The sequence below is a fragment of the Durio zibethinus genome, chromosome 12, assembly GCF_047325235.1.
Source record: "Durio zibethinus cultivar Kanyao isolate XHJ-2024 chromosome 12, ASM4732523v1, whole genome shotgun sequence".
NCBI lineage: Eukaryota > Viridiplantae > Streptophyta > Magnoliopsida > Malvales > Malvaceae > Durio > Durio zibethinus.
Window position 1 is genome coordinate 17,444,938 of NC_143173.1, and position 27,340 is coordinate 17,472,277.

Below are 27,340 nucleotides of genomic sequence, written 5' to 3' on the forward strand. Positions count from 1 at the left end.
TTTGGATTTTAAGCTCATATCATTTAGTTTCGAATTGACCCAAAATAAATTGAATTGGGTTTTGAACTATTTAAAATAGTCGAAAAATTATTAATTTAAAATAAATCTAAATGAATATAATTCAATTTAAATGTTTAAATTAATTTATATCAAAATATTTAAATTAAGTATAAAATTAAACATATTTAAATTAATTTAAGTAAAATTAGGTGTTTACAATTCTATTCTGAAATTTATTGGCAAGCTACTAGGACATGCTCATGATACTCGTTGGACACTTTGTTTCTCTTTAATCAGCCTAAAAGCTGCAAAAAAAGTAGATTACATTATGTAAAATTTACAATATATTTGAGAGTCAGTTATATTTTTTGGTATTTTGAAACTGTAAGAATTTGATCTCAAGTAATTAAAACCACGTATTCAGTACTTTGCAAGTAAAGGAGATGATTGTCGGCTAATTGCCAGTCATTTGCTATATAGACAATAGTAGCTTTCATTGACTAAATTTAAATTACACGAATAAAAGGTGAGGAAAGAGAATTAAGCTATTTATTCAATTAAATAACAGTGTCTCAAATCATAACTGTCAATCCTCTAAATGCAAACAAATAATTTGAATAATAAATCTAAAGGAAAAATCCCTTTTTTTTTGGAACATTAATTCTAGTAAGTCTAAGGGGAGAGAGGGGATTTGAACACTGAATCTCAGTCCTTTAAAGCCTAAGCTATTAAACAGAAATACTCCTTTTGTAATTTATATCACGCAACAGAATACTATAAAACTTATTCCATAAAAAAAAAAAAAAAAAAACTTACCATGAATGGTGTTTTAACTTAATTGCTAACTTTCAACTGAATCTTCTGTCAGGCAAAAACTCTAGTAAAATTCATTAAAAGTCATCATCAGAGTCATCTATGCATCTGTTGACTCAATCAGATTGATCTAGCCGCAACAACACAACAAATGCACTATCTATTTGACATGAAAAGAATTATTTATTTTGGTATTGGTGGTGATATAAATAATACCATGTCCGTCGGAGATGTTACCATTCCCAAGCAAGTTGCCCACAATTGCATTTGGGATATGGGATTTACTCATACTGTCAGAGAGGATGTCACCCTATCAAATCACTGTGGTGGTCAGAACCCGTTAGTTGTGCACCATCTGATATTAGGAAGACTAAGAACTCCTTTTGCCAATGGTCTTCCCCTTGCCAGGATACCTTAGATTTAATGTGGACGACTCCGCAAAAGGAAAACTTTGTCCCGCTAGGTGTGGCGGTGTCCTCCGAAATGAACAATGATTTGTCCTTGCCATGATTTCGGGCCTGGTTGGTATCTGGGATTCAAACGTTGCTAAACTTTTCGAAATTAAAATGGCTCTAGAGGTATTCGCAAAGACAGAGTGGTCTCACAAGATGAGTCCGATTCAAAGTTTGTTTTTAACTGGGTCTCAAACGAATCTGCTCGACCATAGAGGCTATAAAATGTGTCCTTGGAGATTGATTCTTTGACCACAAAGCTGACAGAATTTAAACTCGTCAATACCTTTCGCGAAGCTAAGGAGATGGCGGACGCACTGACAAAATCGGGAATGGAGTAATATGATCGGTTCATGGTGTGGTGGCAGCTTTATTGGTGCTAAGGTGTTTCAATTCACAAACTTATGTCTTGAATCAGGCGCTGATCTATTGGGATAAGTTATTCCCTGCATGTCTTTCTCATTGCTACATGAATAAAACAAAACCTAAGTTACCCAAAAAAAAAATCAACTATTTTCCGTCTTTTACAAGTTTCTTGAAGATGATGTCAGCTAGCTATATTAATCATTTTGTTAGCACAGATGGGACCGTGGATTCTGCTGATGTACCGAAAGGAAATGGATCTTATCTCTTGGATATAATAAACAACAATTCTTTTTAATTTTTATTAAAAAATATACATATTATTTAATAACAGCATATAATACGAATTATAAAAATTATTATAATTAATTTAAAAAAATCATGAAATAAATTATATATAATTAAAAAAAATTATTGAGTTTAATTTCAAATGCATTAAAAGGATTTTAATTTTGAGTTTTTTATATTGAGGTATGCTTATTTTAATTAAAGGAATGTAAGTTGTTAGTATTAATTAATTATTTTAGTATAAATGATCTAAAAAAAAGTTGATTAATTTTTGATATATTAAAATAATTTTGAGTAAGTAATTAATTATTTTTGGACAAAAATTAAGTAGTAAATTCAAAAGAAAATAAATAGAATCTCTTACATTTTATTTATTTATTTTCAAACCTCTATATATATGTATATATATTTTTAAATAAGTGAAAGTTTTATTTATTTATTTTCAAGATTGTATTGCATCTCGATATTAAGGTATAACTTGTATAAATATTTTGTCTTATGTTTTTTGTATAAAGTTTTTTATATATTAATATTTTTATTTAAAATATTCTCATGGGTATCAAAACTAAACTTTTATTTATTTTGATATGTTTCTAGTTGGGTTTCATATGGAAGGAAAAAATGGGTTGGCTCAATATTTTTTGAGCCTAAGAGGATTTTGTGGCCCACTAGTACTCTTTAGGATCAGATCCGTCAAAGTGGTAAAATTGTCAATTCAAAATGCCTGATGCCTTCTAAAACCCAAACGAGACTCCGAGTTGATGTAACATTGCATCTCAAGTTTGGCAGCTGCTTAGCCGAATCCAGAGACTGCAGGAGCTTAAGCAGCAGCCATGGGTACCCCATTTTCTTTAGCTTTTCATATCTAACATTCATGATTTAATAGCTAGCTGGCTCTTATTTTCTCTATTGTTTTTCGTTAATGGAAGGATTTAAATCAGGGATCTGTTTATTTGTTTATGTAGAGTGATGGGTTTTTCTCTGCTTGATTTTTTTTCCTTTATTTGATTAAATCTAGAAACTTTTTGAAGGTCTGGTTCTGACTTATTATTAGTTTCTCATCTTTTTTATATATTTTATTACTACATTTGCCACATTAAAAAATTAGATGGTAAGTGGTAGAAATGGGCTTTTAGTTGACTGGAAGTCTTTTTAAAATGAAAAGGGTTATATTTTATTGCTTTTTTGTAAATATATTTTGATGGATCATTGTTTTGGCATTTTGGGTTCTGATTTGTGATGATTTTGCTTTTTGGTGGGTTTTTTTTGGGAAAATATGGGCTTACAAGTACGTGTCAGACTCAGAGCTGTGGAGGAAGAAGCAATCTGATGTGATGAGGTTCTTGCAGAGGGTCAGGTGTAGGGAGTACCCCCAGCACCCTTCCATTGTTCGAGTTAACCACCCAACTCGCCCTGACAAGGCTCGTCGCTTGGGATAGAAAGCCAAGCAGGTAAGCTGATTCATTGTTTCTTTGATATTGCTTTCTTCCTCTGCATTTTTATGAGGTTTGGTATTTTATCTTTTAATTTTTGGCTTATCCTATTTGCTTTATTGCAGTTGTAACATATTTTAGTTATATGATTATCCTTTGGTCTGAAAAACTGCATTGCAAAAATGTTTATGGCCGGACTTACTTTAAATGTGAGACGACTCATATGTTGCTAATATAGTTGAAATATATATATATATATATATAAATAATTATATTTACAAATAAAATAATAAATTAAATGATTTTATGATTGACAACAATAAAATTGTTATGAAAGGTATAAAGAAATGTCAACAGTATTCATGTAACAATAATACGAAAGGTATAAAGAAATTTCAAACAGTATTCATGTAACAATAATAGTTGTTATAATTAATTAAATTGGTTATATTAAAAATTTACTGCAATAAAATTTATTGTTATAATTAAAAAATTATTGCAAAAATAATTTTATCAACGACAATAATGAATATGTAAAAGATTTTTCAATGATTATAATCGTTGTTAAAGTTATTTATTGAAATAACAAAAATCATTATGCTAAACGTAATTAGTAACTATACGTGATTATGTTGCAAAATAAATTTTTGTTTTCGAAATTTATGGTTGTTAAAATAAAATTAAAGCAAAAACATTTAATCGTTACAAAATATTTTATGTAACTAAAATAATATTAATATGTAAGTTTTTATAATCAAATTTTATGGTTGCAAAATTAAATTTATAGAACCTTATTTTGTTGATGCAAAATTTTATACAACGGTATTTTATCATTGCGAAAAAAATTATTTATTTGGCAACAATTAAAAGTCGTCGTAATTTTTCTTTTTCAACAACACTATAAGTTATTGCGTTAATTCTTTATTAACGAGGTTAATAGCAACAATAAAACATTATTTCAAAATAATTTTAACAATAATAAATAATTATTTAATAATGTTTTGGATTGTTGTAATATATCAATTTTCTTATAGTGCAAATATAATCAAATTAAGCACAAATATGAAAAAGATTGTTCATCACTTCATTAAATAATTAATGGCTAAGTGAGTTAAACTAATAATATATCAATGTTAGATAAAAGAAAATAATTATGTACTACAAAAAAAAGTCATTTTTATTGACACTTATAAATATCAGTGAAAGATTAAAAAAGTGATGATATTATTGTTGCGGGAGATTTTGACTATCCGTTAAATAAGTGTTGATGAAAACTTTTTTACGGTCAAGTCACCAATGCCAGAATTACACATGTACTTGCTGATATGTTTTTTTTTGGTATTTTAAATTACTGTTATAAGTAAACAACTTTTAAATGTATTTTAAAGTGTTGGTTAAAATCGCATTTTATTTAAAGTTTTATATTATCGAATGAGCTATATTGAAACTTAAAATCCTCCTTAAAAGTCTTTGTTTTTTTTTTTTTTTAAATAATTTCCATATTTCTAATCTTTGTAACCAATAAAATTAAAAAATAATTCATACCAATTAATAGAGAACACAGGTATGAGAAATGAAAGTCTGCAAGTCACTTTTGCAATTTCTGGCAAAAGAACATTTTTAGATTATTTATTTCCCAAATTTTGCTTTCCTGATTACAGAATAATAATTAACTGACATGTGCATCACACTTGAAGTATTCAAACATGGTTAAACTCAGACAGAGACCTCACAAATTTTATATCAGTAAATATCATGATTCATAAGTATTAAAATCAGCAAAATTCACTAGCAATGTCAATGTTTACAAGCTATTAAGATCATCAGGTAACCATCAAAGGCAAATTGCATCCTGATACCAATCCCATTACAATTACCAAAACTACCAAAACATCAAAAAGTTATCAAATTACCAATTATCATCAATAATGCAATAGCATCATCCTCAAAGGTTCCATATTTCTTTAGTTATTGGCACATAGTAATCCCAATGAATTCGATGATCTGAAACCTGCAATATAATACAATTTCTGGATTAGTTCAATCATAAGGACCACCTCATATTAGTAAAGTAAGGGGTTTTTTTGTTATTTTAGCCAATATTCTTCTACAAATGAATAGTAAGGCCTATAGAGCTGAACAGCTAAACAAGAGGGGTTTGACAACTGCTAGGAAAAATAATACCACCATCAGTGTAGGTAATTTACTCAATATACTGGCAAGACGTGGTTTTAAATTTTAAGCCAGAACTATAAGTTGAATCATAAACTTACAGGGTGAAATCCACCTTGGTGTAGAAATTCGAGAGCAGCATGACAAAAGAAACCAAACCTTTCTGCATCTTTTCTGCAACCACAAACACAACCTGTCCAAAAGAATCTGCAAGCAACAATACACCAAAGGATTCTTATGATTATAATTTTTTTTTTAACAAAGTGAAACATTGTAATTCTTAAAGGTGCTATAGGAGTATAAAAATTACCCGTTTTCTGGCTCCACAAAATAAACTGAAAGGCCTTCCACTTTTCCAAACCAAACTTTAACTTCAGTGCCACCCCAAGAATAGCCTCTTTGGTAATGAATATCCTTCACCTATATCATAGAACATTCATTTGACAGTTCTGAAATTATTAAAAAGACAAGTTTGAGAAAAGTAAAGAGATGAATGAATTGTTTTATATCTTTTTTGAATATTAAGGTATGAATGAATGAAATCGAGAATCTGATTATATGACAATAAACATCTTTTAAGTAGCATTCCCAAAATTTTCATTATGTATAGCCCAAATAAAGATGAGGGCAGGGAAGCCTTATATGAAACTTTTGTTTTCTGGAAAACCCAATAAGAAAAGGTTATGCGACAATTTAGTGCCGATATCTTATTAAAGGAAAAATGCACTTCAGCCACCTCATGCAAGATAGATAACACCACACGCAAGCTTACAAACAGCATGCCTAGTAAGCAAGAATACAAAACAAAAAAATCCATAATTTAAGGAAATTAGGGAAATCCAGTGAAAACAATTAAGATGAAAAATGTGGCTAAAGTGATGGCAATGAAGTTTACATGGCCAAGGTTCAAGCAGTCATACTTTGGAAGAATGATGTCCACATTGTTGTTTAAATCTTGAACAGCACGCGAGAGACTTGTAACGACATCACCCGGATCTCCAACCCGTATAGTTATAAAAAGGAAGTAATTGAGAAAAAGAAGGATAATGGAAAATCTTTTGGGTTTTTTTCTACATATTCGACCACAAACTGGAAATAATACAACACAGATGTCTATGATGTTCCATTTCTGTCTGTGGTTCAGCATCCTCTCCCCCAACTGTCTCATTTCCAAAACACTTTTAATTAGGAAAAGACATGTCTTTCTGGCCTTCTTTCAGCTTAAAGAATTTTCTCTTCATTAAGAGAAAGAATCTGAATGGACTCATAAGCAAAGAAAAACTAGAAAAGAAACCTTGATATATATCAGGGCAATAAAAAAAGTTTTAAAAACCGAAACTCCCTTAATGTCCAAAAGTTACCTTTACAGTAGGCCCCATCTCAACAGCAATATGCACAATGTTCATTGGTGGCTCTTGCACAATTCCTCCAAAAACAGGTATTCGATAATCCATACCGCCTTTGTTGTCAAAAGTTCCGGCATCTTCCCTCTCAGAGAATACAAACTCCATATATGCATCCAATGGAACCTTGACTGCAGAGTCACATAAAGTAAGTCTTTAATAGAAAGATTTAATGCAACAAAAGCCAAAAATAAAAAGAACGCCATATGTTACCTAAGGAGATGATATAAAGCAACAATTGATAAGTCATACATGCCTAAAACTTAGGCACAGATTGAATTCCAAATAATTTATTAGTCTGGATCTATAATTCACATTTATTCTCTTGGACCAAAAGAGCTTTCAAGGGGAGTGCGCCGGTACGCAGAAGATGATAAAATGGTGAATGCAAACAGCAGATGACCCAAGAAGCGGTACAATTTTCTGTTCACTAAAATTGACCATAAAGGATACTGATAGGTGAAATAACTCACAAACTTATTAGAGAGAATGTTATTTTAAAAGCAGTTGATTAACTCATTGATCCATGAAACCATACAGACAAAGACAATTAATGCATGCATCCGATACGAGCTCAGTTATTGCCAAATAATTATGCATCAGAGAAAAACTTTTATGAAAAGCATTTGTTTGAAAACCATACTTTAGAAACTATTAAAGCAGTCAAAAGTGTACTTTTTGACCAAAGACACCTCTTGGTGAAAAGAAATCAACACAGGACAAGTCAATACGTGAAGACCTAAAGTTTGGTTGCCGAGTTACTAAGACAACCTAGTAAGGAAGAAAGCATGAAGCCCACAAGGGGAAATGATGTTCTTAATATCACATTCATTGTACACATTGTGTCATGGTCCCTTACAAGTCAATTCACAAGATTTGCCAAAGAGATTTACCTCACATTATTCCGTTGATTTGATATATTTGTCATCTAAACCTACAAAATTTGCTCAATATACCTTCTTAAGATTGAACGACTTATTATGATATTTACAAAATTTTTAACTCAAACTCACCCTACGAAGACTATTTAGTCTTTACAAATTGTACAGTCATAGTTCCAGATATAAAAAACAACCAATTAAAAATAAATCCACAAAGTTCATTAGTATTTCTGAACTTAATTCTATAAGCACCAAGTCACTTGAATGTTCATGTATTTCTCTCTCTCTCGATGACAAATAATTTTACTCACAAGCCACCACAACACCAATCACAACAGCCAAAACATTCGACTTTAAACTCTAATACACATGATCAAAACCAATACCGTCCAAGTTAGAAAGTAAGAAACATAGAGAGCAAACTTTTGATTAGAGAAATACGAAAAAGAAAGAATGAGAGACATAGCAGCATACTAGTGACCCAGAAATCCAACAATATAGTCATAGACAACTAAATATATTACTACCATATGTGTTATAAAAGGGGATCTTGACTTCAGGCGAAAAGAGGCACACATGTTTATTTGCATTTGTATCCAAGTATATCCTCTTAGAAATTATTGTTTCCTCTTTGTTTGATATCATCACTATTTCTCCACCTATAGAAACCATCATAAGCTTAAAGTGCCATAAGTGATGATCAGTTAAGACAGAAAAAAATTGTATCATTTCCAGAAGGAGATTTGACTTCAAAGTTTTTGTCATTATTAACACTAAGAAACAGCATATTTCTATTAGGAGATTATGAGCTGGTAAGAAGCTCATAATTAAGGAGATCAAACCTTAAAGCTAAAGGGTAGAAAATAAAAACTCAATAATGTCCTTTAATAAAGGTACACAAATGTCATCCAATAACAACAAGGCGAAAAGAAATTGTGCGGATGGTAATTGGTTAATCACATACACAAAAGTTCACAAATAACCAATTTCATCTAGTACGAGTAATTAAGTCATAATTAAGACGTCATATGTGCAAACCAATTTATACGTTCGAATAACTTATCAAAAGTAAGCTGCCTTTCAGAAATTATTCATAGTCACCACTCAACAACATCCTAAGTTCAAAATTAGTTCACACATTATACCCAATTACAAAAACACAAAAAAAAATAATAATAAATTCAAAATGAAAATCAATAAATTAAAACCTACCTTAGATAGATTGGAATTGAGATTGAGCTTGACCGAACATCAAAATCAAGATAAGCTGTATCAAGTAAGATTCAACCTCGATCAAAACAAAACAATTTTGTTAGCCATTTCGATTATTACAAAATCAGAATCAAAATGAATAGAAAGAGGAAGTACCGGTTTCGAAACGGCGCTGATGAAGAAGATGACAATGATTGAGCTGAAACTAGAGAGGAAAAAATTAGGGATTTTAAAAAATTAAGGAAAGATTCATTAGATTTTTGTCTCAAAACTGATTTGAAAAACAATAGATGAAAAAACATGATTTGCAGAGAGTGATTAGCCAAAAATCGCAGAAATGCAGAGGCTTAGCAGAGAGTGATTCATGTATACCTAGCTACAAGCAGAGGAAATCGAAGAAATTGTAGCAGAGATTGATAGTGTTGATGGAGAGTGGAGAGAGCGAGGGAGATTTTAGAAAAAAAAAGAAAGAGAAATATGAAATATGAAATGAGAGAAAACAACTGAAAAAAAAAATAATGACAGGTAAATTCGCATTTGTTCAGTTTTAGCATCTATATCATCCTATCTATTCTGAAAGAGCAGCATATAGTTCCAACATGCATTTTAATATTTGGGATGTGAACTTTATTGGGATTTTGTATTCCCGTGTACAAATACAATAGATCTCTCTCTTTCAGTCTCACTCAAGAGCTTCATGCAATCACATTTAGAGAAGAAACACCAGTACTTCTTGTATGGACATGATTGAAGGATTTTATTCCTACTGAATTCACAAGTGACGTGCTCCTGTATCCTCTGGAAGGACAACTGCAAGTAACACAGAATTTACATGATCAGCCTTCTTTCTTTCTTTCTTTTTTCTATAATTTATATTTTTGAAAATCATTCTCTAACCACAATAAAATGAAGAAAGATGAACATCGACAAGCTTACACTTGCATCTATTATTATTATTATATCTCAACATGTCAACTAAATTTGGTTGGTAGATAAGATTGAAGACAAAAATCAGAAAAAAAATTTTAAAAAATGCATATAGTTCACAAATTAAGAACATGTGATAATAGTTTACATACTTAAATAAGTGTGGCCAAGTCGATGATAAGTGACTAATTCCACGACCTTTCAAAAACCTAAGATGACAAAACCTTATGAAACCAAATCAAGTCAAATTCAATACTGCCTTATATACATTACGGTGTTATTATGACTCAAATATATATATATATATATATATATATATACACACACATATATACATATATATATATATATATGTATGATTTGGTTACTAAGAAGAACAAGAAACTTACGGAAATAACCATTGAAACAAAAAATGTTGCTTTTTCTAAAGAGTGTTATCTTAGGAATATTTAATGTTATTTGTATGGAAAATGTTTAATTAGTTATCCGAAAAAAGAAAATATTTTTAATATATTTTTTGGATAATTGAAATATAATAATTTATAATTAAAAGGCAATGAAGGTACCTTCAATATGGACACAAGATACATAGCTGTCCTGCCAATGGTCTGCAAGAAAAATATCAAGTTCAAATGAAAATTGTCTTGAAAGGTGGTAAGAGGCATTCTATGTACTTTTCAATAATCTTAAACTATATACAAACAATTGTGTATCTTACTTTATTAATCCTTCTCCATGTTTTTCAAAAACTCTCTTTTGATATTTTTGAGCATGGAAACAACATCCTTCATATTTATCCGGTTTTCAGGTAAGTCAGATGAACAATCCAAAGCTAACGCCATGATGGACGATATACAATTCACTTTGACAACAAAATATTCATCCTCTTTATGCACTAAACTGGAGTCCGCTACATCAATTATTCCATTAGATAGTGACATTTTCACCCAATGTCTCATACTCATTTCTCCAGCAAAAGATTCATCAGTGGGCCTCTTTCTTGTGAAAATTTCCATGAGTAGAATACCATAACTATAAACATCACTTTTAATAGAAACAATTCCTGCTGATCCATATTCTGCATTTTAAACATAATTGAATAATTAAAAGATATTATATCTTCATAATCATAAAAAAATATGCTTATGTTAGAATATGGTAAAAATAATAATAGAACATCACCTGGTGCCATGTAGCCAATAGTGGCAAGTGTCATTGTTTGTTTCATAGAATCTTCTTCTCCCAACAATTTGGAAATGCCAAAATCTCCCACATGAGCAACCATGTCTTTGTCTAGTAAGACATTACTTGGTTTTAGGTCACAATGGATTATAGGTGTTGGATGTCCCAAATGGAGGTATTCTAATGCTGATGCAACATCCATCATTATGTTGATTCTTTGTAGGATATCCAAGAAATAATTGTAAGAATATAACCATTTCTCAAGGCTCCCATTAGGTATGAATTCAAGCACTAAGGCTTTGAAGTCAATAGTAGAACAACAAGTAATGACCTTAACAAGATTGCGGTGAAAGATATTGCTCATCACTTCACATTCAATCTCAAAACTCCTAAATGCTCCATCTCTTTGCAAATTAAAAACTTTTATTGCAACATTTGTCCCATCTAAAAGTATTCCTTTGTATGCAGAGCCAAAACTTCCTGAACCCATTAAGTTGTTTTCACTAAATCCGTTAGTCCCTTCCAATAGCTGATTATAGGAAATTCTTCTCCATTTCTCGACAGGAATTAAGTCTTCAACAATCGCCAAATTCGTATTCCCCCGCTGCTTTTTTTTATAGACAATTATGACTGCAATAACTATTATTATTGAAGCAAATGTTGGTAAAACATACCTCAAAGCATGTAGAGCGGTCTTCTTGAATTTCCGATGGATTTTATTTTTGCAAGGTGAGACTTGTAGTCTAGGTGAACCGCAGAGTGCATAATTTTTCATGAATGATTTGGCAGTGAAGTTTAAAAAGGGACCTCCACTTGGGATTTCCCCTTCTAATCTATTGAAAGACACATTTAAATAATTGAGATCATGAAGTCTTTCCAAGGACTTTGGAATGACTCCAGAGAAATTGTTGTTAGATAAATCCAAACTTTTCAAACTCATCAAGTCACCGAATGATTCAGGAATAGGACCTTGTAATCTATTACTAGCAAGATTCAAAACCTGTAGATCATGTAGACTTCCAATTGTGGGCGGAACATCACTTGATAATAAATTCCTTGACAATTTCAAAGAGATAAGTACCTTCAAATTTCCAATGTCAAGTGGAAGTGAACCGCTAAGATTGTTTGATGACAAGTCTATTTCTAAAATATATTTAAGGCTCCAAAAAGTCAAAGGTATTTTTGAATGCAATTTGTTGGAGAACAAGTATAGATATCTCAGAGAAGTCAAATCACACAAACATGTCGGTAAAGGCCCATCAAGCTCATTATCACCTAATGATAATTTGTACAATCCCTTCAAACCACAAAGATCATATGGGATAGAGCCTTGTAACTTATTTCCATAAAGACGCAAAAGTTGGAGATTTTTTAGCCTTCCTATTGTTGTTGGAATAGGTCCACTCAATTTATTAGAGGAAAGGTCTAACAATATAGCCTTGCTTAAGCTACCAATTTCCATGGGAATGCTGCCTCTAATTTTGCAATCTCTAATCAATAAATATTGAAGTGATGTAGAGAGATTTGAGATAGAAGTTGGAAGAATACCGTCCAATGCGTTGGATGATAGCTCTAAATATCTTAGGTAGTTGCAATTTGCCAAGGAATAGAGAAAATTCCACTCATGAGTTGAAGCTTCGGTGTTCAAATGATTAAAATCAAGGCGCAATTTCTCAAGGAACCTCAAATTGCCAAATGTATTTGGTATAAGGCCAGAGAATGAGTTTTCTTGTAATTCTAGGATTCTGAGCTTAGAAACATTGGAGATAGATTCAGGAATATTTCCACTGAGATTATTCCTCCATAAGTAAAGCTCCTCAAGATTTGAAGCAGAGCTCATGTGTGGTAATTTACCTAAAAAGAAAAAAAAATAAGTTTGCATCTTCCCATACAAGAAATAAATTAATTGTTTTGCTTTATTGCGTTTTTCATGAATCTATGATGCAAGCTGAAGTGAATGAAATGCTTACATATACGAACATGAATGAGGAGAAACATGAAGCCTTTTAACAATTATAAATATGAAACAACTTCAAGTTTATCTTGGTTGATGATCTGGAATATATATATATATATATATATATGATTTATAAAATTTTTTCATATTTATAAAAATATATTAAAAGGCTCCATGCTTACGTACGTATAATAAAGTAAAAAAGAGGAAAAAGAAAAGTAAAAGAACAAACGGAAGATAGAAGAAATTTTGGTTGTGAGAATTTTATTTTCTTTAACTTATCTCAATTGCTTTAATGATAAAAAAGATTAAAGAAAATTTGGTTAATGAAATTGTTCCAAAAGGAAAAACAAATAAAATAAAAATTGAAGAAAATAAAAAATATATATTTAAATTAATTTGTTTGAGAAAAGAAAAATATGAAAGTGTAAATGTTTGGAAATAAAATTAGAATTTTTATCTATCCTATTTTAGAAAAAAAAGCCCTCAAGAGAAATGATAAAATTTCTCTCATTTTAGACTATATGGATAGTTTAAAAGAAAAATACAAAGATTCGACGAAAAGATTGTTAAAAGTACATGCACTCACTTTAGTTTGAAAATCACTCTCTTACTTCCCTAAGGGTTGATAGAACCTTACGAGTGCTCTACTAGAGAAGGTTCATTTGAGGTTTGTTTGAGTAATATTGTATACATTTTACTATTACAATAAAAAAATTTAGTAATATGATGATAAATAATGTGAAACTAATAAAAAAAGATTTGAAAATGATGCTTTTGATTACACAATTAGTGCTTTTTAGTTTGTAAAAGAACAATTAATTAATTTCTCTAATTTGACAACAAAAGAAAGGTAAAAGTAGCATTGTTTTTCATTGCATATAATTAAAATGAAACATACCAATTATAATTGTTATAGTGTAATTAATTAATTATAATTTAAAATTATGTAATGTCTATCAAAATTTTATATAAAATTTACATTTATAAATTATGACTCCTACGTATTACTTTATTGTGGTTGAATAATAATTATAATATTATAATAAAAAAATTATAGGTGAAATACAATCATTAAAAATTTAGGTAACATTTGACAAAAAGTTGGTAATATTAAAACAATCTCCCGGTAAAAAAGTTGTAGTTGGGAGAAAATTGGAAATTGACACGTGGTTGGAGCAATTAAGAATTTTTTTTAAAAATTTTGAATGTTAATTTTTTTGGGAAAAGAGCACAACTAAAAAAAAATCATTAATACTATATTTTAAAACAATTATTTAAGGGATTATCTATTTGACATTTTGCATTATCTCATTGGATACATTTGTTAATTGTTTTTAAGATTTCATTTTGCCATTTGTTCTCATTTGATTGGTTGGTTTTTGTTAATTTTATATAATTAATCGTAAGTTTGGTCCTCAATTATCATATAGACTTTACTGATTTGTCTTAAAAGAATGGGCTGAGTAAAAAAAAAAAAGAGTTTATCTTTCCGAGAGTCTGCTCTAGAACTAGGTTTCTATGGGTGGAGTCTCAGTCTTGTCACATACAAGAGTTTTTTTCCTTTGGATCATCGGTGAACTTTGGTCTTTGGGGGTTAGTGCAAGTCGAGTTTAGTGGTGTTGATTCGTTGGAAACGGTTGATAGAGAGTCTAGGTACCGGAGGTCCTATGGAAGACGACCTGGACCAACTGTGGTTGGAACTTGTCATTCACTGAGGAAGAGAAAACAGGGATGGAAGTGTGTTATGGGGCCAATACAAATGAGATGGGTGAAGAACACAAATGGATGGTGGACAAGATTAATATTGTAAGGCCATTCAATAAAGATACAATGATAAGCATTTTACTACTACAATAAAAAATTACGATCACAAAAAAATGTGAAACTAATGAAAAAGATTTTAAAATGATGCTTTTGATTACACAATTATTAGAGGGTGAAAAGCCTTGCCTTAGTCCGATTTAGAGGGGAAGTAACGTTAAGTAAAAAAGCTCTTCTTGGATACCATGAAGGCCACACAAGAACATTACCTTCGGAGAAAAAAATTTGTTACACTGTTTGTTGATGGAATTTTTCCAGGTTGTAGTGTCTTTAATCTTAAGCAACAATTTGTCAGATGTGGGAGGGTGGTTGATTTTTACGTCTCCGAAAATCAAATTTCTAAATGGTTTGCACCTGAGGTATTCCACTCTATATGTTCAAAAGGCAAGGTATGATCAAAGATCTCATGTTAGTTCTAAACCCACCACTCAGTACATGGAAAAAAGGTGTTATCTGCATAGAAGACTTTAGAGATGGACGATCTCATGTAGAGGTTGTTAATATGTCAGTCAAATCCACTCAGTTAAAGGATAACACTATTTGAAAAATTAATATTGTAAACACCATTTTATTATTATTATTATTATTATTTATTTAATTTTTTTCTCTCTTTCTTCCCGTTTTTTGCGTTTCTCTTCTTCTTCTTTTTTCTCTTCTTTCTTTCCTTTTTTTTTTCTTTCTTCTTCTTCCTTATCCGATTCAAATCTAGTGCATTAAATGCACAATCCCTAAAGTCCAAAATTACCGTCGCTAGTTGCCAACGGCCAACCGACAAGCCACCAATCACGAACGGCATGCGTGATTTCTCAGTTAAAAAATGGGATTCGAATCCCAGAAGATTTGAGATTTGAATCCCAAAAAGCTCTATAAATAGAGCTTGTTATTTGCAAACGAAAAGGAGGAAGAACGCGAAAAAAAAAATGGTAAAAAATTTTTTTACAAAAAAACAAAAAAAAAAGGCTTCTATTTAAAAACAATTTTAGCAGAAACACAAAAAAAAAATACACAATCCTCCCGTAGGGAAGAATCCAGTGCCGAGCTTCTTACACGAAGAAAAAAAAAGGGTCAGTTTAAAAAAAAAAGGGGTTAGAATACAAAAATTTTTTTTTCACCGAAGCTTTAAAAGCAGATATAGGGAAGTGGAGACTCCTTTTGGTGCAAAGGAGGTCAGATCTGTGCTCAGGAGGTCGAGAGAAACATTTTGGTGTTTTTAGAAAATTTTCAACCACTGACGACGGAAGCCGGTGACCTGCGAACGACGGGACCGGCGAACGACGGCGACGGTGACGGAGGTCGACCAGGTAGCGTTTGTCTAAAGAAGAAAGGAGAGAAAAAAAACAGTCATTTTTTTTGGAGAAAAAAGGAAAAATAATCGAAAATTTTTTTTTGAACCTTTTTATATAAACGGTGAAAACCAAAACGATGTCGTTTCAATTAATGCCCAAAACGACGTCGTTTAGACCAAGGAGGATCCGCGCATTGACCCGGACCTAACCCGAGGTCCGCGCACCCAATTCGACGACCCGCTTCTCCATCAGCCTCTAATCGGTTTGACTGGATCGAAACCTAACCATCCAGATCGAACCGAATCGGTACTGAATCGCTGAGCCACCCAAACCGTGCCCAGACCGAGACGAACCGTGGGACCGAACCGTGCGTTGATCGGACCATTGACCGATCCAGTTCAGGTAAAAAAATTTTTTTTTTGAATTTTTTATATATTATTTTTTAATATTTATGCATATTAAAATATTTATATTTGTTAGATTAAATGATGAAATATGTGGTTAAATTTTTTTTAATTTTGTTAATTTTTAAAATAAACTTTAAAAACAAAATAATATAAAAATAAATTTAATAATAATACTAAAGTAACAAAAAATGAGAAAAAATGAAATTTTTATCCGATGATGGAATTCTAAAAGTATTCCGAGTAGAGATGCTTTAAGAAATCTCTAGGTGAGTAGAATTTTTGTAAAATATTATCAACGCATTGGAATATTTATAAAAAATCTTCAATATAATTAAATTCCTTTTTCTTCAAAATTTTAATTTTAAATAAAAATATTAATAAAATAATTAATAAAATTTTTAACAAACGAGAATAAAATATGCGCATAAACATAGTAACATTTTGCATTGCATGCATGACATAATTTTTTACGAAAAGTAAATTCAGACCTTCGAGGATGAGATTCTAAGGTATTCCAAGAAGTGATGTCTAAGAAATCTCTAAGTGAGAAAAAGTTCTTCTAATGTTACCAACGTACTGAAACATTTTAAGAATTATTTCAATAAAAAAGTTTTAATTTATTTTTCTAGAGAATAAATTTTTTCTAATAAATAAAAAATTCAAAGAAATTATTTTTTTTGAACACCGAAAATAAAACTGTTTTTATCAAAATCAAAGGATAACATGTAGTTAATTGGTACCGTTTTTTAACAGGCACTGTGGGGGTGCTAATCCTTCCCCACACATAACCAACTCCCGAATCCAGACTGTTGCACAGACCCTAAAATTATCTTTGAAATAAATTTTAATTAATTTTAAGATTTCATTAAAAGGATATGTTTTAATAGGTGGCCAATCGCACCTAGCCAAAAAAAAATTGGTGGCGACTCCATTATTTTTTTTATTTTGTTTTCAAATTCATCGGGCAGATACAAAAACTGTTACGATAGGATGGCGACTCCGCTGGGGATAGGTATTTATTTTTAAGAGTCAGACCAAAATTAACTACTTGTTATCCTTAAATTTTGATTTAAATAGTCTTAATCAATTTCTTAAATTTTTATTCTTCATTTTTAGTAAAAAAAATAAAAAACAAAAAGCAAAAAAAATTCACACATTTCTTTTAGTATGCCTCTTATGTTTTATTTTTCTGTATATATTGCTTTCAATAAATTAGTATATATTTGCACATAATGGCACGATGCATCTAATACATGAGCTCTATACCCGGGCTCCGTCCTTTGTAGGAGGAAGTAAAGTACCTATGCTCTTGTGAGGTGATAACCTCCGCAATGGCAAGTGAAATACTTTCACTCGAATTGAACCCTTTCCGTTCATAGCCTGTAATGGGTGAGGATCGGGGTGTCTTACTAGTCCAATATGGACGACAGTGAGGAACAATTTGAGAACCTTTAGACCTTGTCAATCCAAACCCAACATATAATAAGCCTAGAAAACCAGCCTTATGTAGAGCCTTGTCCATCTTCTTGTAGGAAATACCTAAGAATAAAAGTTGTGTATAATATGAAACAAAGCAAAACATAAAAAATCTCAAAAACATTAAAAAACAAAAAATGTTTTTCAAACCACACTAACTCAATTTTGTTTCTTTTTTTTTGTATTAATCATATCATACAGTTTTACATCGAGATATTTGTTTTAAGACATATTTCTCCTAAGAAGTTTTCATAGATCCCATAGAACTACAAATTTGCTCATCCTCAGTTAGTGTGCCATGTGAATCGTATAATGAAGTACATGTTTGGTCGAAAGAAGTTCAACAAAAGAATGGAGATTGTTTGCCTACCGGTTATGTGTCTGAATTACCCGAGAAAGTGCATTTAGATCTCACATAGAATGATTTAAAAGAGTTAGCTGCTGTCTGGGGTCAGTTAAGTGAAGAAAGAAAAGAAAGCTTTTGCAAAAAGTATGGACATATTGCATCTCTCATTTTAGTAGTGATTGATGAACAGCTGGTCAAAGCAGTTATACAGTTTTGAGATCCATCCTATAGATGCTTCACTTTTAATAAGGAAGATTTGGTGCCAACTATTGAGGAATATTTGATTTTACTCGGGATAAAACTATAAGTATTTACCTGAAAGCCAAAATCAAGTTATCACAAAAAGTTAGCCAAGCTTATGGGGGTTAAAGTAGAAACCATTGATTCCTTCGCGAAATCTAAAGGTGAACATCTCAGTATTCGTTGGGATTTTCTCTGAAACTTCATTCAGGAGCATTTAAATGATGATCAAGGTATGGCTGTGTTTGCTCTAGCATTGTATGACATGGTAATCTTTCCAAAGACTTTGGGTTACATTGAGATAACTGTGGTAGATTTTTTCAAGCAAATTGAAACCCAAGCAATTAATCCCGCACCAACAGTCTTAACAAAAACCATTTGATCATTGAATTTCTGTCGACGAAATGAAAAAGGATGATTCATAGGATGTATATCTCTATTATAAGTATGGGTTAGAAGTCATTTCAAGTGTGGAAAGAGTGCATTTTTGAAATCATATCTTTGAAATAAGGCACCAATCGAAGAGTTTTGTAAAAGCCAATGGTCAACATTGAAGACTAAGAAAGATTGGGTCATTTTCTTGCGAAAGCTTGCTGAGGATGAAATCGAATGGATGCCGCCTTGGATGCCTCGTGTGCCCTTGTTGTATCATGGAAAAAATGAACCGTGGATATCGTTGTTAGGATTATGGGGTATTGTAAGTTACGCTCCATTGATGGCACTTAGGCAATTTGGTGCAAAGTAGTTTGTTCCTGCTACTCATGGCCTGGCCCAAGTAAAATTCATTTATGGGGAACCGAATCCATCAAGAACCTCAAAGCAGTTGATCCAAGCATGGAAGAGAACACGAAGAATGAGGTTAGGGCCTCTCATCGACAAAGTCACTTATGATTACCAGATTTAGAAAGCAAGGCGGCCTAGAGACATAGTACTCCCTCCTGATGATAGCTCATATCAATTGATTAATCTTTCAGAAGAGGTGCAATTATCAGAAGTTGAGCTTGTCAAGAAAGATTAAAAGCTGAAAAAGAAGAAATAAGAAGAGAAAATTTGAGACTTCGAGAGCAAGTAAGGCAATTAAAATATGAAGCATAGATACAAAGGAGCATATTAGAAAAAGTCATAAAAGAACGAGATCTAGCCAATAGTGATTTGAAAGATCTACACCAGGAAAATAAGAGGTTACGAGTTCAATTCAAAACTAAAAAAGTCACAAAGTCTTACCTTAGTCGACAATGTGAAATGGATGAGCTTCGAGAGAGAATAAACTAATGGAAGGGCAAAGCTCAAGAAAAGTAAGAAGAGATCACCATAATTTCTCAAAAATGTTAGAATTGGAAGGGATTATATTCTATAACCACAATAAGATTGGTGGAATGCCAAAACGAAAAGGAAAGGTTGAAAGTCATGCTCACAAAAGAGAGAAGAAAGCACTTCGAAGTACTGAATGAAAAAGAATCACTTCACCAGGTGATCCAAGGGTTGGAGCTACAACTGCAAGATCACAAGAACCATATTTTAGTAATGATCGATGAGTGGCATAAAAAGGAAAAAGATTGGATATTCACATATGATTCAGAAAGAGATGCTCGTATGATGTGAAAAGTAGAAAGTTTAGGGAGGCAACAGTACATAGAGTACATAATCAGTCAAGTTTGTAAGGCAGTCAAAAAAGTATGGAAGATGGTTGAAAAGGTAGAAGCATTAAGACAAGAAGTCAATTCTGTAGGAGAATATGGACATCGCCCAGTAAACTTTCTAGACGAGGCAAAAGACCATTATGAGCAAGTCAAACGCTTCTATGGATATAATTTTAGGATGATAAATCCCATGTAATCAAAGTTGTATGGAATCAATCAAAATTTCTAGTATTGAAATTTGTCCAGGAGCAAATATTTTCACTTGAATTCATGCATCATTTGCACCATTTTTTTTAAAAAAAAATTCAAAAAAAATAAAAATTTTGATACATGGCATTTTGATTTTTCTAAAAATTTTGTGGCAATAAAGGTTCAAGAATAGCTTGCCCTTCAAAAATTTTGACTCAACCCACTCGCCATTCATACAACACCAGGACTCAAACAAGAATTATGGAGCAAGAACAGACCAGTCGATTTGAAAGAATCGAGAAAGCTCAAGAAGAACTAAGAGGGGATCTTAGTACAATAATGGATATGCTCAAAAAATTTGACAAGGGAAAAACAGTGGAAGAAAATCTTAGCTTTTAATAGCAATCGCCAGATATGATGGATCATGTTTACCCTCCAGGGTTTAAGCTACAACTGACTCAACCTTCTCAAGGAACTAGAGTACAAATTCCTATTCCCAGTGAATATCCCAATCCTTATCCAGGAATGACATCTACACCTACTTTGGGACAATATCAAAATTTTGTTAATCTTGTTATGATGGAAAAACCCTCAAGCCAATCCTAGTTCCTGATTTGGATGATTCCAAAGAAAAAGAAAAGCTAGGGATAAAGATATCTGAGAAAGTGGAAGATAATAGTGCTCAGGAAAAGATGAGGTTATTAGAAGAAAGGCTTAAAGCAGTGGAAGGAATTAATTTTTATGGTTCCACAGATGCAATTGAGCTTTGTTTAGTCCCTGATGTGGTCATTCCGCCTAAATTCAAAGTTCCTGAATTGAAAAAATATGATGGCACAAAATGCCCGATGACTCATATAACCATGTATTGTCGAAAGATGGCAGCACATGTTCACGATGAAAAGTTGTTAATGCATATATTTCAAGATAGTCTTACGGGTTCTGTAGTTAAATGGTATGTTCAATTAGATAGGACTCGTATTCGTTCTTGGTAAGAGCTTACAAAGGCATTCCTTACACAATATCGGTATGTCATGATATGGTTTCAGATCGTCTATCTCTACAAACTATGGAAAACAAAGCCACTAAAAACTTTAAAGAGTATGCACAAAAATGGAGAGACGTGGCTGCACAAGTCCAACCTCCTCTCACTGAGAAAGAGACAACTATTTTATTTGTAAATACTCTGAAAATACCATACTATGAGAGATTGATAGGTAATGCAACTAAGAAATTTACAAATATGGTGATATCGAGTGAGATTATCGAAAGTGCTATAAAGAATGGCAAGCTCAATACAGGAGAGACAAGTGGAGTAAAGAAAGGTGGAGCTCCCAAAAAGAAAGAAAATGAAGCCCAAGCAGTAAACTATGTAAGGCAACAGTTCAGAGGTTTCACGCCCTACTCGGTACCAGTCTACCAAATCCATTACCCTTCCATAAACAATGTTACATCCATCCCTCATCCATATCAACTATACCAACCACTACAACCATCAACTTATCCATCCCATTTCCAGCCATCTTTTTGGACACTCACATATTCCTATAATCATCCTACTGTACCTACAAGACCAGAATGGAGACCTAATAGTGGTCTAAGAGCCCCAAGAAATACAAAAAAAAAAACTCATTTTTGATCCCATTCTCATGACATACACAGATTTGTATCCCCTACTTGTTGAGAAACATCTACTTGCTCCTATTATTGTTGAACCTTTGAAACCTCCGTTTTCTAAATAGTATGACCCCAATTCGCATTGTGATTATCACTATGGGAATCCAAGTCATTCCACTGAGAACTGTACTACTTTGAAGCATAAAATCTAGGGGTTAATCAATGAAGGAGTATTAAATTTTGATACCAACCAACAAGGGACTCCAAATGTCAATAGGAACCCTCTACCAAATCATACTAGGCCATCAATAAATGCTTTGGTTGATGGGCAAACAAGCTATGTGAAAAGAAAAATAGAAAATGTCAAAACTCCTATGGCTAAAGTATTTGAAGCCTTGGTCAAAGCTGACATGTTGAAGCCAATAGAACCTTAAAATTGATCTGAAGTGATTAACTCAACTAAAAGTTGTAATTATCATAGAGATGTTCTGGGGCATTCTATTGAGAATTATCACCAATTCCATTAAGAGATGCAAAAATTGATAGATGAGGGTTGGATAGAGTTTTACCAAGAGAGAGAAGAGTTGGTGAAAGCTGAAGTGTCTACCATTAATTCAAAGAATAAGTTTGTGCGTAGACCAGTAACTATCTATTATGATGAAAAGCCAACATCGAAGCTAGAAAAGCCCGTTTCCCGACCAGTGGTGACAATTAAAGTTTTTGGCCCTTTTTCATATCAGAATGATAAAGTAATACCTTGGAAGTACGATTATGATGTCGTAATCAACCCAAATACTGTCAACATAACGGGTGTAGGAGGCATAACTCGAAGTGGCAGGTGCTATACCCCAGAGGCTCTAGAAAAAGCTAAAAATGAGAAAGCCAAGGTAGGAGAAGAAAATGAAAGTCAGAGTGGTCTTGACGTAACCCCAAAAAAAGAATGTCATAAGCCAGTATCTATGAGTGAAGCAGGTGAATTTTTAAAGTTAATAAAACATAACGAGTACAGCGTGGTAGAATAGCTTAACAAGATGCCAGGTAGAATTTCGCTATTATCATTATTGCTCAGTTCAGAGTCACACCGTAATGCTTTGCTGAAGGTGCTAAATCAAGCATATGTATCTCATAATACTTTTGTTGAATATATGAAACAGCTTGTTGGCAATTTGTCGATTTCAAACTATATCTCTTTCAATGATGAAGAGATTTTTCCTGAAGGTAGAGGAAGTACCAAGTCTCTTCACATTACTATGAAATGTAAAAGTCATATAATGGCTAAGGTTTTGATTGATAATGGCTCATCCATCAATGTTATGCCTATGACTACTCTGGCAAAACTCTCTATTAATGGATCCTATATGAAACCTAGTCATATGATAGTGAGAGCCTTTGATGAAACTAGAAGAGAGGTGCTAAGAGATATAGAAGTGCCATTACAGATTGGCCCATGCACTATTAATGTGAAATTTTAAGTTATGGACATCTTTCCTTCATACATTTGTTTATTGGGTAGATCGTGGATCTATATGACAGGTGCTGTCACATCCTCATTACATCAGAAAGTTAAATTCATTGTTGAAGGAAAGCTAACATGTGTGACAGAAGAAGAAGATTTATTAGTAACTCAATCGATAAATACTCCTTATGTGAAATCAGTAAATGAAGCTCTGGAATGCTCTTATAGATCATTCAAGATTGCCATTATAGATCATTCAAGATTGCCAATGCAACATATATAGCTGAAGGATCTAAATTATATTCGCCACAGTTGTTTACGATAACTAAAATGGTAGTCAAACAACTTACCAAGATGGGATGGCAACTTAAAGCCAGACTTGGGAAGAACCTGCAAGGAATCACGAAGCCATCGGCTATATATGAAAAGAGAGACAGATTTAACTTGGGATATAAACCAACAAGAGAGGACAGAATAAGAATGGTGAATGAGAAAAGAGATAAAAGGATAGCTAATCTTAGGAGATATGAGCCAGAGTCAGAGCCCATAATCATTCCATACCTCTATGATTCTTTTCACTCGAAAGGATACATTTATCCAGATTTACCGGGAGCCCCAAGTGCAAGATTCGTGAAAAAATTTTCAGAGCTGGCCATTCAAATGATGGATAATAAAGAAAAAAAGAGTCAAAGTGAAGAGCTGTTCGTGTACCCTTGTCCTTCAGATTTTGAGCTGGATAATTGAAAAGTTACAGAGCTGCCTATTGTTTTTAAAACTTTGGAAAAGTAATGTACTGTGAAACTTTAAATCTCTAATTACTTTTTACGAGTATTAGAAGATCTTTTATGGTGTGTTTATTTTTTTCATTTTAATAAAAGACTTAAAAGATGCATCTGCATTTCTTCTATTGTTTTCATCTTCATTTTACTTTCCATTCTTTTCTTTTCATCATTCCATTTTTATGTGCCAATATTTTTTTTCATCTTACCCTTTGCAAGGTCCCAAACAATGAACATAAAGATAATCATGGCAATAATCTCGGATTTGATTTTGAAAACTTAATTCATGTTGATGAACTTGATAATGAGGAAGATTCAGATAACTACACACATCCTCTTGATTTGTTAACATTAATAGAACATGAAGATAAGCCAATTGAACCCCATCAAGAAATTATCGAATTAATGAATTTGAGAGATGGTGAAAACAAAAAAGAGGTTAAAGTTGGTATATCTCTTTTACCAGCTGAAAGACAGAAGCTAAAAGAGCTACTCCGAGAATATGTAGATGTGTTTGCATGAATTTACCAGGATATGCCAGGACTCAGCACTGATATTGTAGAGCACAAGTTACCTTTAAAACCAGGATGTAAGTCGATGCAACAAAAGTTAAGGCGCATGAAACCATAGATGCTGTTGAAAATTAAAGAGGAAGTGAAAAAATAATTCGATGCTAGATTTTTGAAAGTGGCAAAATATCCTAAATGGGTAGCCAACATAGTGCCAGTTCCTAAGAAAGATGGAAAAGTGAGAATGTGTGTCGATTATCGAGACTTGAATAGGGCAAGCCCTAAGGATAACTTTCCTCTACCTCACATCGATACTCTAGTGGATAATACTGCTAGGCATTTCACATTTTCCTTTATGGATGGTTTCTCAGGCTATAATCAAATCAAGATAGCCCAAGATGATACAAAGAAAATCACATTTGTGACCATGTGGGGGACATTCTGTTATAAGGTTATGCCTTTTGGGTTGAAAAATGCTAGTGCTACTTATCAAAGAGCAATTGTAACTCTCTTTCATGACATGATGCATAAAGAGATAGAAGTGTATGTGGATGATATGATCGCAAAATCTCGTGAAGGAGAGGATCATATAGTCAATCTTAAAAAACTGTTCGACAGGTTGAGAAGATTTTAGTTGAAGTTGAATCCTGCCAAATGTACATTTTGAGCCAAATAAGGAAAACTATTGGGCTTTATAGTCAGTGAAAAAGGAATCGAAGTTGATCCAGATAAGATACAAGACATCTAAAACTTATCTCCTCCTCATACCTCAAAAGAAGTGCGAAGTTTCTTAGGGAGATTAAATTATATTACTCGCTTCATTTCTCAACTCACTTATAAGTGTGATCTTATTTTCAAGCTTATCAGAAAACATGATCCTGGAGAATGGAATGACGAATGCCAAGAAGCTTTTGATAAGATCAAATGATACTTATCAAATCCACCTGTGTTGGTGCCACCAATGCCAAGAAAACCTTTGATTTTGTACTTGAAAGTGCATGAAAATTCAATGGGATGTGTGATGGGGCAAAGAGATGAAACTAATAAGAAAGAACAAGCAATTTACTACTTGAGAAAGAAATTCACTGATTATGAGTCAAAGTATTCACCATTAGAGAAGATGTGTTGTGCATTAACCTGGACAACTCGAAGGCTTAGATAATACATGCTTTATCACACTACTTGACTCATAGCAAAGCTGAATCCTATTAAGTATATCTTCGAAAAGCCCTCATTGACAGGAAGAATAGCACGGTGGCAAGTTATGCTTTCAGAAAATGATATCATTTACGTGAGTCAAGTATATTTTTGGCAGGTTGGTATCCTTCTTGTCGGTAGAGGAAATAAATTTGTTGAATCAATAGTTGGAAATGATGGTAAACTGTTTACCCCTTATGCACTATGCTTCCATATACTTTATGTTTTAAAGTATTTTGCATTTCATATATTGAATTCCTGCACACGGATTGAGAGGCCTGCAGTTGTGACAAAAATGAACTTGACATTATCTGTTGATCATCGTGTATTTGACGGCAAAGTCGGAGGTATGCAGTGAAGCAAGTCTTTGTAATTGCAGCTCTAAATATGAAGCCTTTGACAGATGGTGGATAGGCCCTAACATCAAAATAATTTGCATGACCTACAATTATATTGCTCTGTGAAAGATATTGTTATGTAAACTGCAGAAGTAGAAGACATGGGGGTATCATTCCTCCCATGTCGAGCATCCGGGTAATAATATCACAAATAAGTTCCTGAAAAATCCCGGAGGGTACTGCTAGAAGTAAAGGCATAACTGAACTGGCTCCCATTTTGGTTAATCAAAGTATCTAACAAATTCTTCCTGGTTTTAAAAAATCTATGATCTTTAGTACTGCTGGCTTGATTGCTGTAGTTGTACCTTTCACCGTATGTACTTCAGTATATGATACCGGCCTGAGATTTGAACTGTTTTTATTGCAGGTGCATTTTTTTTCAGTATTACAATCTAACTTCAGTGATATTCGGAGGCTTCTTCTCTGATAACATTTAGTCCTTCAAATTCCGACAGATCAGTTGTTGCTGAGGGTCTCTCTCAAAGGTTGTTAATAATTCTTCAAAATGATCATGTTTTGTTCCTGAATTTCGATAGCAGCAGCAAATTTGTTGTGCAATCCTGGGCACCAAAATTGTCTATTCATTGGACTTGTTCAAAATGAGAACCGAATTGTTGATGTAAAATTTTGCATGTTGTTAGGTTGCCATTGTCATCTAATTTTGCTACCTTCTTCAGGGCTTATTCTGCAATTAATTCATGTTTCCATCTGATAAAAAATAATGAGATCGTTGGAAAAATACAAAATAGTAAAATCTATAATGACTTTTTTCTCGTGTATACATTTCCTCATTTTTTGAGGGGGTTTTATAATTAGAAAGAAACATATTAAAATGTAATTTTTTTAAAAAAACTTTGTCGAGTAAAACTACGCGTCAGCTAACGAGGCCTTGTCAC

At 32.5% G+C, this 27,340-nt stretch overlaps 2 protein-coding genes and 2 long non-coding RNA genes across 15 annotated transcripts; 1 reads left to right on the forward strand and 3 right to left on the reverse strand.

The window, feature by feature from the left end:
• Positions 1-2,514: 2,514 nt before the first annotated feature.
• Positions 2,515-27,156, forward strand: LOC149515796 (uncharacterized). 7 transcript variants are annotated; one of them, XR_016326009.1, is made up of 3 exons: positions 2,515-2,753; positions 3,266-3,367; positions 26,812-27,156. It is a non-coding gene; the product is annotated as an uncharacterized LOC149515796 (long non-coding RNA). The 7 variants fall into 7 exon arrangements; XR_016326008.1 differs by lacking the exon at positions 26,812-27,156 and adding an exon at positions 9,683-9,973; XR_016326011.1 differs by lacking the exon at positions 26,812-27,156 and adding an exon at positions 9,698-9,973.
• Positions 5,113-9,675, reverse strand: LOC149515797 (starch synthase 3, chloroplastic/amyloplastic-like). Of its 6 annotated transcripts, none has more exons than XM_089740927.1 (7): positions 9,390-9,675; positions 9,174-9,216; positions 9,018-9,072; positions 6,883-7,055; positions 5,832-5,941; positions 5,623-5,728; positions 5,113-5,360 (listed from the first exon to the last, which is right to left on the reverse strand). In XM_089740927.1, exons 4-7 carry the CDS (start codon positions 7,030-7,032, stop codon positions 5,295-5,297), a joined length of 432 nt encoding a protein of 143 aa, XP_089597053.1. In that variant the 5' UTR covers positions 7,033-7,055; positions 9,018-9,072; positions 9,174-9,216; positions 9,390-9,675; the 3' UTR covers positions 5,113-5,294. The 6 variants fall into 6 exon arrangements, with proteins under 6 accessions (XP_089597053.1, XP_089597052.1, XP_089597050.1 ...); XM_089740926.1 differs by having other exon boundaries at positions 9,018-9,093; XM_089740924.1 differs by having other exon boundaries at positions 9,174-9,222.
• Positions 9,772-10,202, reverse strand: LOC149515798 (uncharacterized). Its single transcript, XR_016326029.1, has 2 exons — positions 10,097-10,202; positions 9,772-9,827 (listed from the first exon to the last, which is right to left on the reverse strand). It is a non-coding gene; the product is annotated as an uncharacterized LOC149515798 (long non-coding RNA).
• Positions 10,509-12,980, reverse strand: LOC111298048 (putative LRR receptor-like serine/threonine-protein kinase At3g47570). The gene is made up of 3 exons (XM_022892749.2): positions 11,127-12,980; positions 10,663-11,022; positions 10,509-10,552 (listed from the first exon to the last, which is right to left on the reverse strand). Exons 1-2 carry the CDS (start codon positions 12,964-12,966, stop codon positions 10,667-10,669), a joined length of 2,196 nt encoding a protein of 731 aa, XP_022748484.2. The 5' UTR covers positions 12,967-12,980; the 3' UTR covers positions 10,509-10,552; positions 10,663-10,666.
• Positions 27,157-27,340: the final 184 nt, after the last annotated feature.